This window comes from Thunnus albacares, chromosome 20 (genome assembly GCF_914725855.1).
Source record: "Thunnus albacares chromosome 20, fThuAlb1.1, whole genome shotgun sequence".
Lineage (NCBI taxonomy): Eukaryota > Metazoa > Chordata > Actinopteri > Scombriformes > Scombridae > Thunnus > Thunnus albacares.
This window is the reverse complement of record NC_058125.1, coordinates 1,582,301-1,600,297: the sequence shown is the minus strand read 5'-3', so window position 1 is coordinate 1,600,297 and position 17,997 is coordinate 1,582,301. Positions and strand designations below refer to the sequence as shown.

Below are 17,997 nucleotides of genomic sequence, written 5' to 3'. Positions count from 1 at the left end.
ATGTTGTGGAAGGAAAATTAGGTCATCCATGCCTACATACCTTCATAATGTATTGTCAATAGTGTCAGTGTCATTGGATACTTGTATCCTTCTGGTACAGTTCATCCTTGTCCATGGCCCTCAGCTCTCACAATATTTCTTCTCATTTTTTAACAATTTCTTACCTTAATGTCTTCAACCTATTGGACCCACTGGGTCATTACAGACTACTGTTGTGTAGCCAACATGGTTCACATGCACAGAACTCAGGCAGAATTGTGAGAAAATTGAAATACGATCTAAAATATTTCCAATTTTTTGTAACGGTGCACATAAGAAGGACAAATGTTTCCAATTGTGATGTATTTAAATTAGAATGCATTTTATACACAGTAATAACTGTAACATTAGGCAAGATCCCCATAATATTAGTTCAATTTTGACTGGAAAATAGATGTGTGCTTTCATTGTATTTATGTTGTATTGTGTAGGTGGCATTAGGCAACAAGTGGTGCAGTGAATGGACTATTCAGCAACACCATGAAAATCAATAAGTTTCACCGGCCAGAGGGAGTCAGTCATTTAATGTTTTAATCATGATACTTTAGGCCCGCACCTTCTTATGGAATTTATGGAACCAACACGTCTTTCATAAAAGTAGCAATTACTGTAACTGCAATTAAACTGAGTCACTGAGAAAAGTATTATCATGCAGTGTTATTACATTCCTCAAACACCCAGGCTCCTACACTTTTTTTTTTTTTTTTTTTTTATCATATCTGCTATTTATAACTTTAAGTTCGTAACTTTTAAATTTTATTTCTATGCTTGTAATTTAGCATTGATGGTCCTTTAAGTTTGTTGCATCATCGCTGCATTTTTTTTCATTGATTATAATTCATAAGCGAAACCATATACTTTCATTCATGCGTTGCACTATAATAATTTAGTCAACATGCAAATGTAAATATATCTAAATATACGGTATATATACTGCTTCTCTCTCTCTCTCTCTCTCTCTCTCTCTCTCTCTCTCTCTCTCTCTCTCTCTCTCTCTCTCTCTCTCTCTCTGAGTTAGATATATATATATCTAACTCGGTGTTTGTGAATAATTTGTGATAACAAAGCTTCTGTCTGCATTGTGCTTTTCAATCATTTTATTACAGTATCTAGTTATATTTGTGTAATTTTTTACTTTAGGCTTCTAATTTACTATTTAACTTAATTTAGGCGATCTGACTGAAAATACTTGGAAACCCCAGTTTGGTTTTCTTTTTATGGAATGGTGGAATTCTTTTCATTTTAATTATTTGTCACAGAAATCAGTCTATGATTTTTAACATGACTAAATATATTTTTTTTGTGGTGTAATTTTAAGAAATGCAAAATAAATCACAGTCATTTGAGCTACAACCGAAAGGGACAAATTTATTATCACAAAAAAATAGTTTATTAGTTATCACCCTACAAAACAGAATTTGCGCTACATCGATTATTTAATGAAATATTATATTTTAAGGCAAAGGCCTATACAAGTAAGAGCGTTAATCATTCAAGGACATACAGTACAGAGAAATGATCTATATTCATTTACAGAAACACAGAAACAATCAACACAAAATATAGCTGAGGGCTATGCATTATATACAAAAAGTTTCCTGACAATCCTGTGTGCAGGCACTGATGAGGGTGAAGTAAAAGTTAGAGCATAGTTCCGGCAACTCGCGGATTTTTTCACCCAAATATTTCATCGGGAACTAGTCCATCACCTGTCTGTCTCCAGCGTCATAGGAGTCCAGTAGTCTTCATCATCCAGCTCATCCAGCATTCCGAGTGGATCAGTATGTGTTGAGCTTGTGTTTCAGAGCTGGGGGTTCAGTGTGAACTCGTCGTCGTCCTCTATGTCGAGCTCCTGGTCTGTATCGTCTGACACGTCAGAGTCCAGCTCTGTGTGGGACTGCTGCGGGGACACGGAGCGCGCACAGCGGCCCGCCTGCGCCAGCTCAGAGACCGGGATAGTGTGTCTCTGCTCCGGGCTCTGGATCCCGGACAGATCGGTCGTCTCGTCTCCTTTATTACTCCTCCCGGCGGAACTGTCATCCTCCACCTCCCTCTTCCCCACCTGGGGATTTTCCTGATGATCCAAACGGATAGTTGTATGAGTCAAGAGGCCTGTCGGGCTGCCTTTTAATGTCATTAATGATCTCCGCTTCATAATAATTCAATAAGAAATAAAAGACACTTCGATCGAGTGATATGTCAGAAACTCTCACCTGTTTTAGTCTTCGCCACTTCGCTCGTCGATTTTGGAACCAGGTTTTAACCTGAAAGACAAATGAAAAACAAAGGATTTACACTCATTCTGTGGGGTTTTAGTTTATTTGAAGTGAAACAAGAAGGCAGAGCACTGATGCAATAAAGCCATGCACTGTTGTTCAGCTGCAGATCACATCATGAACTCAGTGTTTTAATCCAGCTCGAACTGATTTCACTCATTTATCATTTATTCGCTTTGACAGAAATGAATGGGATCAAATAATCCCGTAGCTCAGGTACATTTTCTATCGTGTTGTTTATTTCTGTGGCAGTAATTTAAAAGTTATCCATTTTATTTTGCGGCTAGTTTAATATGTCAGCGTTTCTTCTTTATTTATTACAGGCCCTGATTATTAATTCTGCTTACTGACACTTAAACTCTGAAATGTTCCCTCCAAACATTTATTACAAAGATAGTAAAAAAAAAACAGAGTGTAGTATATCCTGGATACAGTTATGGTGGATCTGGACACGAATCCATTGAAGACATAATAGTGGATGGACACGTCTGCATCTGTTAATAGACGCACTCGTCTATTAAGAAGATTGATTTCTAACCAAATAAACATGCAACACTTTGTACCAAATATTTCAAGCATGACTGTCGTTTAATAACACATTTTCAAAAACTTTTTTTTTGAGTGGAATAGACTTCAGTGATGTTTAAGCTACCGGAGAAGTTTCTACTTGAAACAATGTCCGACGTTTTCTGCCTAAAGGAATAGTTCTGCTGGTCTTAGGCGTTTCTATTTCGGTGTCCGCTAAGGGCCACTTATGCAGAGTAGTTATATGTTATTGATGTTTCTATAGCTAGTTACAGGATGACAGAGCTATTTCAAGGGGAAAGAAAGCAAACTATAATTTCTCCTGTAAGGAAATATACTCATTTCATTTAAGAGCTGATATATCGCATAACTTTATAATAAAAGAATACGAGATAAAAAATAAATCAAGTGAAATAATCTGGTTACTGTTGAGAAGGCACTTCATGCTTCATAAACCAACGTGCATTCATTACAATGTAGGGATGATCTGTGCTCACCTGTCTCTCGCTGAGCTGCAGCATCTTGGCCAGTCGTTTCCTCTCCGGAGGTGAAAGGTATTTCTGCGTCTCGAACTTCTTCTCCAGCTCGATGGTCTGGTCGTTAGAGAACCGGACCTGACCGCCCTTTCTTTTATGTAAGGGCCGCTGGATGAATGGAGTCCATAGCAGAGGTTTCCCTTCAGAGGAAGGAAGACAGATGACACAGTATTCATTTAAGGGCCTTATAGCCTCAAAATATCAAGAGGATAGCCACAAGTCATCTGTGACCGACAAATGGACGTTTGTTTTCACACTATTCACACAGACTGGCACAAGCATACATAAAACAAGACATAAGAATAAGGATAGGAAGAAAAAAAAGTGTGAAGAAAAGAGAGAAAATGACAGAGGAAACAAAACCCCCCACACAGTTCCTTCCCCGACTCTTACCCTTTATAAATCATTTCAAAATTTGACTATAATCTATAGTCTGCATACATAACCTAATCTCTAAGATTGCTTCAATTTACATAGGCCTATAGAATTTAACTTGATAAGCAGCGGTCAGAAGTACATTCTTATTCTTATTCTTATTCTTACTCTTATTCATGTTCTTGTTCTTATTCTTACTTTTATTCTTATTCTTATTCTTATTCTTATTCTTATTCTTATTCTTATTCTTATTCTTATTCTTATTCTTACTCTTATTCTTATTGTTGTTGTTGTTGTTGTTGTTGAGAGAGTTTAAATAATGAGCTGCAGATGATATTGTTGGAAATGAACATGGAGAGGTTTTGTTGGAGCAACACAGCGCAGCAGCGCAATCAGGAGTGTTTTTGTCTTGTCTGGTTTCCTCTCCGGTTAATGGCCTGGAACAAACAATAGCAGAGCTGCGGCCGCCACACCGGCCTGCTGCACGCTGTCTTAAAGGAAGGTCGTGACAGAGTGAAAACTATGGCCAAATATCCGCTTCATGTGCTTCCTGCTTTGTGGTGTGATTATAGGCGATGGCATCCACCAATAGACACTCATGTCCTCTGCTCTCACTGACACAATACAAATCTGTTGTGGTCGAAACTGCTGTCGAAGGCCTTCTTATTGCTGCTGTTTTCCAGAGGAAGTTAGCTAATTCATAAAATAGGCCTATATCTCAAACCCCTAATATAATAAAGAGGAGATTAATAGGCTTACAATAAAGATTAGCTTCTTAATTGAATAACCTTTATTATAAACTAAAGGTTTTTGTGAGTGGGATAGGCTTCACTGACTATACTGATGAAAAACACATTTCTATAAATAGTTCTGCTACAGTAGAAGTTCCGTTAATGTTTATTCAAATGAATTATTTCGATTAATTCTATTCATAATAGCCTAAATCTTACCTTGTGGATAATAGAAGGTTTTTAAACTCGTTAGAATGGAGTTTTTGTTTTTTTTTATTTGGTTACTTTTAACGCAGTTTTGCTTATGTGTCTACATTTCTATGATTTTTTCTGATTGGTTACAGATACAGACGTTTCAATCTCTACAGTTCTCCTTCTAACTTTCTGTTACTTTGTGCGCAAGGTAGCCATAGTCTGCTCATGTTTCTGTTATTAGATATAATGAATTAGATCTATAAAGCTGTTCATGGTGATGTTATGATGCTGATATTTTGTCTATTTAAATAGGACATTTATTCGGTTTTGATGATAACTAAATAAACACATATCTACAGAAATAAATACACATAGTTGAAAATGTGGATGTTATGACTGGAAAATCAACCTATGGTCATGATGAATCAACCTTTGTATTACTGAACATATTTTAGTTTTATCAGTCTATTCCAATTCAAACTGACTGAGTGCTGAGTATTTATGAGGAGTTTTTGATGGGTAAAACTGAAATGAATGTTGTTTCCAAACTCATTTCAGCTATTATGATATGATAATGTAACATGGGATATTTTTATTTACCATAAGGAGTATCTACATCACTTGAAGCACTATTTCGTTCTCCTTTATTTTTGTGGCCTACAAATGAGACTTTATCTTTTCTCGTTGATCCCGTTGGACTTGATGTGCTGCTCTGTTTGCTTTATTTTCTTCTCGCCGCCAACCATAAAGAAAGTCAGCCACATCCTCGCTGGCCAGGCAGAGGAAGTGCAACAATATGTGAAAAACGGATCCCGGGCTATCAGAGGCCGAGTGTTTCCTGAATATGTCTGTATTGAGGATGTCGATAAAATAATCAGCAGCGTGCAGCGGGCTCCCGAGGAAGCGGCTGGCCGGGGTGAGCCAGGAAAACATTTAACAGCTTCTGAAACCAGATTTACTCCTATCGACAGGCTCACGGCTTCCGCTATGAACGGAAAAAGGCCCAAGTTGTTCAACGCAGCACAAAGTCAGACGGTCTGCTTGTCATACTATACTTAAGAGGACCATCACTCATCACAGCCTGTAACCAAATCCTATAAAACAAGTTTCAACCGCTTATCTAAACCCTGACGTGTTCATGGGCACGAATGTATCCTTATATTACTATGATTATTGCGTCATAGATTTAAACCAAATTTTAATAGGAGCACCCCTAAATCACATATTTTAGTATCTGGTGTGATGCATTTTATTTTATGGATTTATTAAAAGTTTAATCTGACATATGACATACCTTCTAAACTTATCATGTTGACCAGAAGAGCGGGTTAAAAAAGGAAGAACCTAACAAAATATCCAAATACCTGGATAGGACCATGTATTTTGGTCCTCACAAGTATAAGGAAACACACACACACACACACACACACACACACACACACACACACACACACACACACACACACACACACACACACAAACAGAGCAGTGAAATAACAAGTGATTTAGAGGCCAGTTATGTTTTAGTCACTGGCTGACTTGCTCCTCTGATGTTTCAGAACAATGGGAGTCAGGAAAACGAGTCAAGGTTGCCATACAGCCCCCCCTCTCCCCCCCATCACTAACGGACTGAATGGATAAGGCTGCTGCTATTGTGGCCCCAAATATGTCTGTCACAATAACAATATGACTCATAGGTGCGTGGTCTGGCATCATGCAAAAAAAATGTTCTTATTGAGACGGAGATGTGCTGAATGCTTTGGAAAAGAAATGTCAAAACTTTCTGTCATTTACTCTGAAATCTATTTATGTAGACTGGATGTAACAGAGTGTCTTGACTTCGATATGCATGCATGGCCAAGCGTGATATTCTTATGCAAAAATAGTTTCGTTCGCTGAAACGAAGCTTGTGAAGACAGAAAAGTTTTGGGCGCATGCAAAGGTTAAAAACTCTCTTACTGCCACATCATCAAAGCAACTTTGATAATTTACTTTTACGCCAAAATGGACTAATTCAATGTGTTCAGATTTTCATAGAGGACAGAACATCGACTGTCATTCAATAAGTCATGATAAAAAACGCAACATACCACATATTCAAGTATGAAAAGTTTTCATGTAGTCTGATTCCAGAAGAAGAGAAAAACACAAGGCCAACAGTCTAGACTAGTGAGTTTCATGATTGTATGTTGCCCCAAGTGACGCCATGAATCTCATTCACCACAAAGAAGAAAGAATATCCACACCAACATATTATTCTTAACTTTTTACGCACGCGTTTTGACCAACTCACCGAGAGGGTCGTGCCTCAGCAGCGCCTGTGCGTACTCCCCCATGGAGCGGTGGTGCTGGTGATGGTGGAAAGGGTAGATGGAGCCGGCGAAAGCCCCCGCAGACGCGTACGTCGCAGTCAGCGCCGCAGCAGCGTGATGAGACAGTGCCGGGTGGATCGGTGTGGGTTCGTAAATCGGCGTACGGTACGGCGAGATGAGACTTGTAAAGGAGGAGTTGGGCGACGGGAGAGTCGGTGTGGGGATGACCGGAGTGGAACAGGAGGACGATGAGGAGGCGCAGGAGGAAGATGAGGAGGGAGAGGAGGAGGAGGTGGTGGTGGTGCCAGTCCTTCCCAGAATGTCCTCGATGTAGAAGGGAGTCGGGTGAGCCGGCTGGATGGGAGTCGGTGCGTAAAGCGGGACGCTCATGGTGCCGTTTGCTGCCGCTGCGCGTTAGAAGCGAATTAACGGAAAGCCGCGTCCCTTCCTTCTCTCCCAACAGCCTTCCTCTTTATCGACAATATCTCACAAACACGTCTTTACATACTACCAAACATCTACCGTAACTTCCAGCGCAGACAGTCCACTGACTAACCCTGTAGCAAGCGAAGAGAGAGGCTGTCTGTGCTGCGGAGGAGACCGTTAGAGTGTTTTGGTGTCCATCAGTTTGCGGTGGTGAACTAGCTGGTACTTGATCCAACTGTTGGGGTTGTTATCTGGCTGCAGGCAGAGGAGGGAGGAGATAAGTGGACGGCCAACTTCCTGCAGGTGGCCAGCGGCAGTTTCTGATTGGCTTACTCACAGCTCTAATCGACCCACACAGTGATCAGATGACAGTAGTGAAGAGATAATTGTATTCCAGGAGAATCAGTTCACTACAGCCAAACTGGCCAAAAGTAAATCGAAAAATCTATGGTTTAATGTGACATAATGGAAGAACGACAGATGACACTGATAGAAGGGTTGTGTTATCAAATGAGTCACCCAAATAGTCGTCTTACTCAGAGCAGTGAGACCATCATATACGCCCGTGGTTTCACTGCACAGACAACGGCTATTAAAACCAAACAAATCATAGATTTAGAAAGTCAGGTATAAAACGCATTGTGTCAGTAAATATCTGCACTGGACATTAAATGTTATTCAAAAATCGAAGTTCAATATTTAAAGTATTAAAAGCTGCCAGGGATCGGCAATCAAAAGCATAAGTAAAGATTGGATGGCAAATGTAGATGATCTCTACTGAGAGACATATATGACTAACAGATGAAGAAAAGATGGAAATCAAATTTTAAATCAGATTTTTAAAAATCCCCTGTTAGGTTTGGTTTAATAGTGATTTGAAACATATCTGTAGCCAAATAGTTGTTTTTTTTTATATCGGTGATGGTTTCATTTTGATGTAAAAATAAATCCTCATATGTTGTGAGCCTTTTGGAATCTACTGACATTCTAATAAAGACTAAATTAAATGTAGGTACCGTGATTCTGTGATAACCAGTGTATCACAGACATCAAAACATGACCGCCGTACACTACACTGTAAAAACCCCCTTACAAGTGAAACCCCTGCATTCATAAACTTGCTATTAAAAAGGTGCTTTAAGTATTAAAACTGAAGAATGGCTCCTTTCAGAGTGTTATAAAATTTGACATTATAATATTAGATCATTATCACTGATGCATTTTCTGTGTCCGCAGTATTTTAATGTTTTATCTGGTCGAGGTGGAGATGATTCCGTTGGGGGTTAATTCTCTAACAATACGGTATATTATATAAGATGATCATAGGTTGTGCAAGTAAAATCTTAACTATAGCTGTCAGATAAATGGAGTATAGATATAAAGTATGAAATGGGAAGTAAAGTGTAAGTACTTCAAAATTCTACCTAAGTACAGTACTTGAGTACTTAGTTACTTTTATCCTATAAATGATAAGCATAAAGAACATGTATTCAAACATGCTACATACTTTGAATATAGTATGTAATCAAATTAATCATTTGGCCATATAAGCTAATATCACTTTCATTGATTTTTCTGCTCTTTTTTATCTTTAACGCAATGCATAAAATGCGAAAATACTAAATCCTTTATTTATTCTTTATTTATTTTGTGTTGGTCTAGCTAAAGGTGACTAAATGAAAGTCTAAAAACACTAATAAACCTGTAAAATACCCACCGTGTGAAACCGTGAAACTCCCCCCCCCCCAGGTCCCTAAATCTCCCCAGATTCTCAGAAGAAATCCAGCTGACATGACCTCTGTGATCTCTTCAGTGTTATAGTTACGGCCCTGGTTTTTACGCACGGCCCCAAACGAGCGTTAAACGGGTCTTTGACTAATCAAACAGCTTGGAGTGTTATCTTTAACAATAACAATGTAGTACAAGTGAACTGCAATCCACACCCCTAACCGTGCAGCTGAATGGCGAGTGATTAACTCATGATTTAAATGTTTGACGCTTTCCTGTGAAATCTATCACTGCGCTTGAGGTGATATAGTTATGTTAACGGGTATAAATGCAAATCACTTGAATAGCTCAATAAGTGCATGTTTATTCCTCCCACACGTTTCCGCATAATGTTAAAGAATAACTGATAACTTCTCTGTTTCAGAGTTAAACCAATAGCTACTTCTGGTTCTGATGGATCCAGCTGCACGTGTTGTGCTCATCTTGATTTTTTTTTATTACTAGGTGAGGTGGTCACACAAGTCACACTTCAGTGTTGGGAGGAAACCTATTGCTTATCACTGATAAATGTGCTCACTTATCGAATCCAATAGTTGGATTTTCTGATGCGTCTTTAAAGCGCGCACCGCTAACTGACAACTTTCCAACGGCTGTAATTTAGATAAAGTGGACTCAGAGAGCAAACAGGGATATGAGCAGCCTTGAAGACATGAAAGAAATCACCAAACGGCTAATATTTGGACTGAGACAATCATTGCAGCCCATTGATCCGGCCAGCTTCCCGTGGCGTCAGACCCCTGTCCAAAAAACGATTGATAACTTCTCAGCAGAGGCGCTGCAGCAGCTCCTTGGCAGCTGGCGCCATATATCTTCCCATTAACAAGTCAGTGTGGTGAAAGACTCTGCTGACAATTTAACATTATAATATTATCCAAATGTATGACCCTCAAGCTGTTACCTGAACACATCCTGAAAAACCTTTTTCTTGGGGATATTTGGTAATATGGGACACAAGAGCGTCATAAAAAAATGCCAAACTGTGGCATTCTTCCTCAGCTCAGATTATCCATCATGAACCATCTGATTCCATCTTCTCCTTTTGACTGCCTATGAGACTATTTCCCCCCTAGATTATTTTTATATATCAATTGCTTTCATAATTATGGAAGCCAATTACTGCCAGGAAAAAAAAATCAGAATGATTCAATTATAGTTCATTATAGGATCATTCAAAATTGACATTTTAAGTCAAAATGATGAGACATTACGTCAGGAATTTGACTTAAGTGCTAATGATACGTCATTATTTTGACCTAACTCTCCTCACTTTTGATGATTTTTGATTTTGATCTTTTAAATTGTGAGATAGTCTTCATTTTAAAATCAAAAAAATGAGTCAGTTACTTATTACTAGTTGCTCAGTTATTTTTGGTCATACCTATTTCAGCTTCTTTTTTTTTTTTCTGGTGGGAGCGAGCTTCCATACAGTAGTTCATCAGCCATCGGCTCTATCTCTCCCACACTGTGGCACTATTATCACCTACAACATGGCACTACTGTATATTTATCACACCATTCCTCTGGCAGATCCACTATTACTCTACTCAGACTTAAACCACAAAGTACTGTTCTTGCCTTGATTGCAGATGTAAGGCAGCGTTGGCTGAAGTTTGTCATATTAAACTGAAGCCTGAAAACGTTCTCCCTCGATTGCCTCCACCGGTAAAGAAATTAAAATGGTATAAAAAAAAGGATTTGCAAAGACAAAACTTTATTAGTTCCACTTGAATATTTATTTAATCTGCAAATGCAGACATAATTAAATTAGACATGCTGCGTACACAACAACACTTGCAGAGCACATCAGTCTTCAAAAAAAAAACAAAAAAACAGTTGCACTACATTGGAAGAACAAATTGCTTTCACCCACGTGAAATTTCTTTAAGAGCACTGTTTCTAAAAATTAATCTCCAGGTAAAATGACTCATATAATATATTTAAGTGTATTGTCTAGCACATCTACAGAAGGTGGAATTACTGGTGAAACCACCTGAATGAAGATAACGTCCAGACCAAAACTGTATGACATGGCAAAATTCAATCACAATACTTCTACTCATGGTCAATATTGATATACAGAATATCACAATATAAATGAAGTCAATATTTTTGCTGATCTTAAAAGATTCCCCAGAATTGTAGTTGCAAAAAAAAAAAAAAAAAAATCTATTTCAATAGACATTATACAAAAATAAATTGTCACAAATATTTCGAAATCCTGCAGCATGAAATGTTTTTTTTTTGTTTACCATGTCAATCTGTTTCATGTTATCTGTATGATTTGAAAATACCCTTCTCTGCTGTTGCCTGTTTGTGTGTCATCAATGTTCCCTATCACAGAATACAGTGGAATTTTGTTGGGACAGGTATGTACTGTATACTGGATATGAGCAGGTGGAGACAGATGCTGAGGGTGGAGGGTGGAGGGTGTGTTGCCATTTTCAAACACAGAAATTGAACTACATCATAAATTGCAAGTGAAACACAGGAATGTGGAGCTAGATATCACAAGACCCGAGATAGCTGTTGTTTTGATATTTTTTGTCTCTGATGCTAAATCTTTCATCTGTGGAACAAAACACCTTTAATATCCAGGAGGAAGTGGACACATTAAGGCCTGATTGTTCTCTTCATTGCAAAAAAGCTAATCCAGTGAGTCATGACACACCATGACACCGACAGCAAGCCCACATGTTTTACTCTCAGTTCGGGTCCCGTCTTCCTCAGGTGTCCGCCTCTGGTGGTTTGGTACAGTCCTGACCCCCCGCCTCTGATCCTGAGCAGGGCTGCAGAGATCTGAGGATATGTTCCAGTGTCCAGTGCTCCTCGTGTAAGGCGTGCTCCTCCAGGGTGAACTGACCCTGCTTGGTACGGGTCAGCTCTTTGACATGAGCACATGACGACAGAGCTGCAGCAGAGAGAGAACTGGTTATTCTTATGGTGACCAACAGTCTTCATTTCTGATTTCTCGGTTTGGATTATTGACTTTTTCCATAAACATGCTGATAAGAATTGTGAAAAACACTGAATTTCATCTCACCTTTTCCCAGATCATCAACCAAGCTTCTGACATAAAATCCTCCACCGCATTCAATATCTGTTATGGATATAAAAACTACTGTAACTGTTTGTTTGTTGAAGTGAGAGTTACTCATGAAGGCAGAGTTACATAGAAGAACATAGAAAGACTGTATTATGCAACACATGCTAACCCAGAGTGAAGACAGGAGGTTTGAACTCTTGCAGGGTCAGGTTGTACACCGTCACCGCTCTGGCAGGTTTAGCCTCGACCTTGTGACCTTTCTTCAGCAGGACAGACAGACGCTGGCCGTCTTTTTTCAGTGCAGAGTAACTAAAATGAAAAACAAATCAAAACATACTCATGAGGTCTGCTGTTCTTTATTCCTGATAAAAAAAAAAAAATAGGTGCAAAGGGAACGGAGTTCATGTGAAGTTCAGACATCCTATCATTTCACATCATTGTTTGAAATCCCCTTCCAGTCAATCTGAAACGTTGTCCATATTAAGGCTGGCAGGAAGGCTTCTTCATGGGGTGGGGTGGGGGGGGGGGGGTTTAGACAGATGAACAAACCAAAAGTCTGAAGCTAGTGGCCTCTAGAGACTGAAATGTTCACTGCAGCACAATGTGAGTGTTAATGATCCATCTATTCATAGAGCCCAGAGGGAGTTTTTCTTTAATATATCACAAGGTTTTTCTCAGGGATATATTACAATATTATTATTATTTAATTATAGGAAACTGTGGCAGTCCTGGCTGTTTTGGTGCCAGAGACCAATTTACATTGTGGGAAAGATGGTGCCAGAGTATGGACTGTGTTATGAGAGGAAAGCACTACCACTTTGACAGATAAAAATACTTTTCTCCATTAATCAATGAATTTTTTTTGGTCTATAAAACATCAAAGAATGTTATTTTAAATGTCAAAAAAAATATCCATCACAGTTTCTTAAAGCCAAAGGTGACGTCTTGAAATTGCTTTATCTATCTGACTAAAAGATATTTCATGTGAAACAAAGAAAGGCAGCAAAAAATTAACAACTGAGAAGCTGGAATGAGTAAATGTTTTGGTATTTTAGCATGAATGATGACTAATGATTAATCCACTAATCTTTGCATCTCTAGACAAAAGTGTTCAGAGCTGTTCAGAGCAGCCATACTGGAAGTCATTAGTGATTAATACGCCCAAAATGATTATTTATTCCTTAGAACAGTGCAATTTGATCTGATGGTCAAACCCTTTATCAGTTTACTTTCACAAACACAGATGTTACTGTCATGGAAACATTTCCTCATATTGGAGGTCATGTATTGTTTCATGTATTTTTTTCATGTTTTACGTACATTAGTGTGTGTGTGTGTGTTCTATATTTTACTTGGCTGCCCTGAGGGACACCACAGTTACAGTAAAAGGTCTTACTCACAGTGGAGGGACTTGCATAATATCACCAACAAAATTTTTCAGCTTCTCCTCGATGTCCAACCTGGTGATGTGTTCTGTGGAGTGAAACCAATATGAATAACTTTGTGTAAAACAGAAGCAAAATCACGTGTGTTCCAGCAGAGACTTGACTCTTGTTAAAATAGATCTCAATACCATGAATAGTTCAAATGAAATGATTGCAGTATTACCAAAGTCTTTTTCCAGAGTCACACTGCCAGTGGCATCCAGAGTATCTGTTGCTTTTCCCAGTTCCCCCACAGCAACATATTTCTGCAGAATAAACAGTATGCATCACTTTGTTGTCTCTGTGCATTAATGACCATTTATATGAAACTGTTGAATTCTGAAAATGCATTATGATTAGTTCTTTTCTAACAATTTCAAGACAAAAACTCATTAAAATGCAAAAGGTCCAGTTTGCAATTTCATTTTCCAGATCGAGTTGCACACTGCCTGCCCATTTGCAAATGAAAATGTATGTTTGCATGGAGTGCACTGTAAATTATTTGTCGATGGAGTTAGCTATTTAACTTTCATTTTCCTAGTAATTATCCATTTGTAAACATTATATATATTAGGGATGTGCAGAAAGCCCAGTATTTGTATTTGTATTGGTATTCATTGAGGCAGCAAAATTATTTGTATTCGAAAAAAAGTGGAAAGAGTCTTAAAAATCCTTTTTTTGTGTTTTTATTACGCTTTTAATTTTAGAAATTTAAAGTGTTATTTGTGCTTTGCTGAATAATGTATTTGTGTTCGGGCACACATATACACACACATATATATATTCATATTCATTTAAAATGTTGTCAAACATCTACACACAAAAAATGGGGTTGATGATTTATTTCCCAAAAGCATCTTAATGCTGTGCAGACTAACAATAGGAACAAGACCAACTTATTATTATATGAATGACAAGACCCAGATCCACCCAAGACTTTCTTTAACTGTTCACATTATGTCATCAACATTCAATACCAGTGTGAACAGGTCACCTTCTGAGCTGACCCACATGTGCAAAATAATTAAACACCATACAGGTGAGGTTCAACATACAGTCAAGCTGTATAATATCATTCTTTCAGACACATCTTTAGCTTCTCTACAGTGAGTTAGAAGGATAGAAAAGCTTTAAAATACTGAAACACTAGCTAACCTAGTTATCATTTCATGCCATGTTTAATATTCCTACAACTTTCCTATAAGGATGGACTTTATCATATAGTAACATACGTTGTGTTGTAGCCACTCAACAGGTCCCACAGTGATACAGCTGCCTGGACAGCAATAAACTACAATGATACATTGATGCTACAATTTAATCAACAAGTTATATTTGTTTTGTTTTAAATGAACTGTTTTCTTCATAATGGAAACACATTCTCTTCAAGTGGAACAATTTCTGGTAATGTGGCTCTCTATAGCTCTGTTTTTAGGCCTTGACTTTTACTCTTTACATAGTTACAAACAAACTCACCTTAGAACCAGCCAACATGGTACTGAGCATTTTTGTGCCATTCCCAACACCAACAACTGAAAGAAACAGACACATCAGAGTCCTGTTAGCATCCCCTAGAGGTGGCGACGTTCCTCACACCACAAGATTAAAAAACAAGTGTTTCACAGACTTCTGTATTTTCTTCATTTTGCAGTCTGGATAGTAGTGACTCAGGGAATGTTTGTCCTATTACAATCTTCTCTGTTCTGTCAGAGGCTAGTGCTAGTGTGCAAAAAAACAACAACAACAAAACAAAAAATGTTTTCTATATTTTATACATGTATTGTTTAACAGGTCATGTGGTCGTGAGGTCATGTCCTCAGTGCTGCTTCTGGGAACTGCTATTCTTTAGAGTCAGAATTGAGACTGCTTATAGGTAGAACTATTAAAATTAAATAAAATATATACATGAGTTAATACAATAAAGGAATATAGTATTTCTCTGTCAATTATGTATTTGAAACACAATTTAGCAAAAATACAAACTAGAATATACAACAGACATAAAAATATAACTAACAGTCAATTAAATAAACAATGTGAAACAGTGTTTTTTTTTGTCCAGTCAAGCATTTCTTAGGGGTGTGTGGTTGGGCTGGGGGTAACCATGGCTACAGACCCTTCTCCTTTTCAACATCCTTGATGGCAGCAGTCTACAGCAAGCAACATACATTGTTTAAAGATCCTGTTTTAAGACATATAAAAATACTCTACGCTTTGAATAATAATCTGTGTCCAATATGATTTTTCCACAAAAAAAACAAAACATTCATTACCTCATTCTCCATGATAGAAAACGTCCAGAATGTATGACTCTGTAAATACTGTTCATTTCAAAAGTTCAACTGCTGGAAACAAGATGTTTCCTACTTCACTAAAAAGTCCATTCTCAGTGTTCACTCACCGAGCACTTCATGCAATTATCCAATCAGCCAATCATGTGGCAGCAGTACAATGCAACACAGGTCAGGAGCTTCAGTTAATGTTCACATCAAATATCAGAAATGGGAAAAAAAATTTTGATCTCAGTAACTTTGACTGTGGCATGGTTGTTGTTGCCTGAAATTGCTGATCTCCTTGGATTCTCATGCACAACAGTCTCTAGAGTTAAACTCAGAATGGTGCGAAAAAAGAAATAAAAAACATCAAGCGAAGCAGCAGTTCCGTTGACAGAAACATCTTGTTGATAAGAGAGGTGTCAGAGGAGAATAGACAGACTGGTCGGAGCTGACAGAAAGGCTACAGTAACTCAGATAACATCTTTACAACTGTGGTGAGCAGAAAAACATCTCAGGATGCACAACATGTGGAACCTTGACGATGCAGATAGGCTACAACAGCAGAAGACCACAGCGGGTTCCACTCCTGTCAGCCAACAACAGAAACATGAAGCTGCAGTGGGCTCAGGCTCACCAACACTGGACAGCTGGAGACAGGAAAAATATAGTCTGGTCTGATGAATCTCTATTTCTGCTGAGGCACGTCACGTCAACAGTCCAGGCTGCTGGTGTAACGGTATGGGGGGGATGTTTTCTTGGCACACTTTAGGCCCCTTAATACCAATCAATCATCATTTGAATGCCACAGCCTGAGTGTTGCTGCTGACCATGTGACTCCCTTTATGAAGACAATTTACCATCTTCTAATGGCTGCATCCAGAACGATAACACATCACGTCACAAAGTTATCTACACTGGTTTCATCAACATTACAATGAGTTCAGTGTACTTCACTGACCTGCCCAGTCACCAGTCTGAATCCAATAGAACAGCTTTGGGATGTGGCAGAATGGGAGATCCGCAGCATAAATGTGCAGCTGACAAATCTGCAAGAATTAAGTGATGCAATCACGTCAACATGGACCAGGATCTCAAAGGAATGAATCCATGCAACCAAGAAATTACACTGTTGTGTTGAGAACAAAGGGAGGCCCTGCCCAGAATTAGTATGGTGTTCCTAATAAAGTGCTGTGTATGTAGGTGCACTGAAAGCTTCAAGTTTCCACATCACACTAGCTGAGATGTCACAAATCCTGCTTAAACTGAGATTCAATTTAAGGTGAGCTCAGAGAAACTCTCCTCCTTCAGCAGATGAATGTGAAAACAAACTGTACACATACATCATTCTGCACAGAGAAGAAGAAGAACATCCAAGTGAAACACATTTTAGGTGGAGGGAGACTTTAACGGTAACCTCTGATGTTTCCTTGACATATTCAACTCCATCCCTATGTCCCCTACCAACTGTGAAACCAAACCTACTACCTGGCTACTCAAGGTACAACACCAGTAGTAACAAGATATGTGTTTTCCTTTCATATCTGGCCCTCCAGGTCAGCCCGGGCAGAAATGAAACCCAGCACCTGGACGTATGCTTCCCGCTTACCCAACACCCCGCTGGCAGCGCTGTCCAGCGTCCCTCCGTGCCCCATCTTCAGACTCTGCTTCCTCCTCTTTCGCGGGTTTGGGTTCTGCACACCAGCCTCTGAAAGAAAAGTAACTTTAAAGCAGAACTGTCAAATCTCAGCCTCACCAAACGGCACATAGCCTCATCTCCTGACGGCGCCCCTGCATTACCCTTGAGTAAAGCTTCTTTCAGTGTATTCAGGACGTCTGCAGATGTCGGTCCTTGTTTTTTATAAATTGCGAACAGTCCGTTCAGAGACTGTAATTTAGACAGAGAACTAGTTATCGGTGCAGTGGTGTTGCTTATGTTTCCAGCCATGCTTGTTTTATTCTTCTTCTTCGGTGGATGACCTTCTTCTTCTACTTCTTGAGGAACCAACTGAATTCTGGCCTTTCGTTATTGAGTTACCACCATCTGCTGGTTA

General features: G+C 38.8%; 2 protein-coding genes across 2 annotated transcripts; both read right to left on the bottom strand.

Annotated features, from left to right (window-relative positions):
* Window positions 1-1,387: 1,387 nt before the first annotated feature.
* On the bottom strand, window positions 1,388-7,658 carry hhex (hematopoietically expressed homeobox). Its single transcript, XM_044337686.1, has 4 exons — window positions 6,971-7,658; window positions 3,338-3,516; window positions 2,253-2,303; window positions 1,388-2,113 (listed from the first exon to the last, which is right to left on the bottom strand). Exons 1-4 carry the CDS (start codon window positions 7,377-7,379, stop codon window positions 1,841-1,843), a joined length of 912 nt encoding a protein of 303 aa, XP_044193621.1. The 5' UTR covers window positions 7,380-7,658; the 3' UTR covers window positions 1,388-1,840.
* Window positions 7,659-11,517: 3,859 nt separating this feature from the next.
* trub1 (TruB pseudouridine (psi) synthase family member 1) lies at window positions 11,518-17,952 on the bottom strand. Its single transcript, XM_044337604.1, has 8 exons — window positions 17,744-17,952; window positions 17,553-17,651; window positions 15,147-15,202; window positions 13,855-13,936; window positions 13,647-13,719; window positions 12,416-12,555; window positions 12,244-12,300; window positions 11,518-12,111 (listed from the first exon to the last, which is right to left on the bottom strand). The coding sequence occupies exons 1-8, from the start codon at window positions 17,889-17,891 to the stop codon at window positions 11,927-11,929; spliced, it is 840 nt and encodes a 279-aa protein (XP_044193539.1). The 5' UTR covers window positions 17,892-17,952; the 3' UTR covers window positions 11,518-11,926.
* Between the last annotated feature and the right edge of the window lie 45 nt (window positions 17,953-17,997).

Coding starts and splice junctions, on each gene's coding strand:
- hhex (XM_044337686.1), bottom strand. CDS start 7,379: ATGAGCGTCCCGCTTTACGCACCGACTCCCATCCAGCCGGCTCACCCG. Junction 3,517..6,970: donor GCTGAGGCACGACCCTCTCG/GTGAGTTGGTCA, acceptor CTTCCTCTGAAG/GGAAACCTCTGCTATGGACT. Junction 2,114..2,252: donor AGTGGCGAAGACTAAAACAG/GTGAGAGTTTCT, acceptor TTGGATCATCAG/GAAAATCCCCAGGTGGGGAA.
- trub1 (XM_044337604.1), bottom strand. CDS start 17,891: ATGGCTGGAAACATAAGCAACACCACTGCACCGATAACTAGTTCTCTG. Junction 15,203..17,552: donor CGCTGCCAGCGGGGTGTTGG/GTAAGCGGGAAG, acceptor TGTTTCTTTCAG/TTGTTGGTGTTGGGAATGGC. Junction 13,720..13,854: donor GACTCTGGAAAAAGACTTTG/GTAATACTGCAA, acceptor TTCACTCCACAG/AACACATCACCAGGTTGGAC.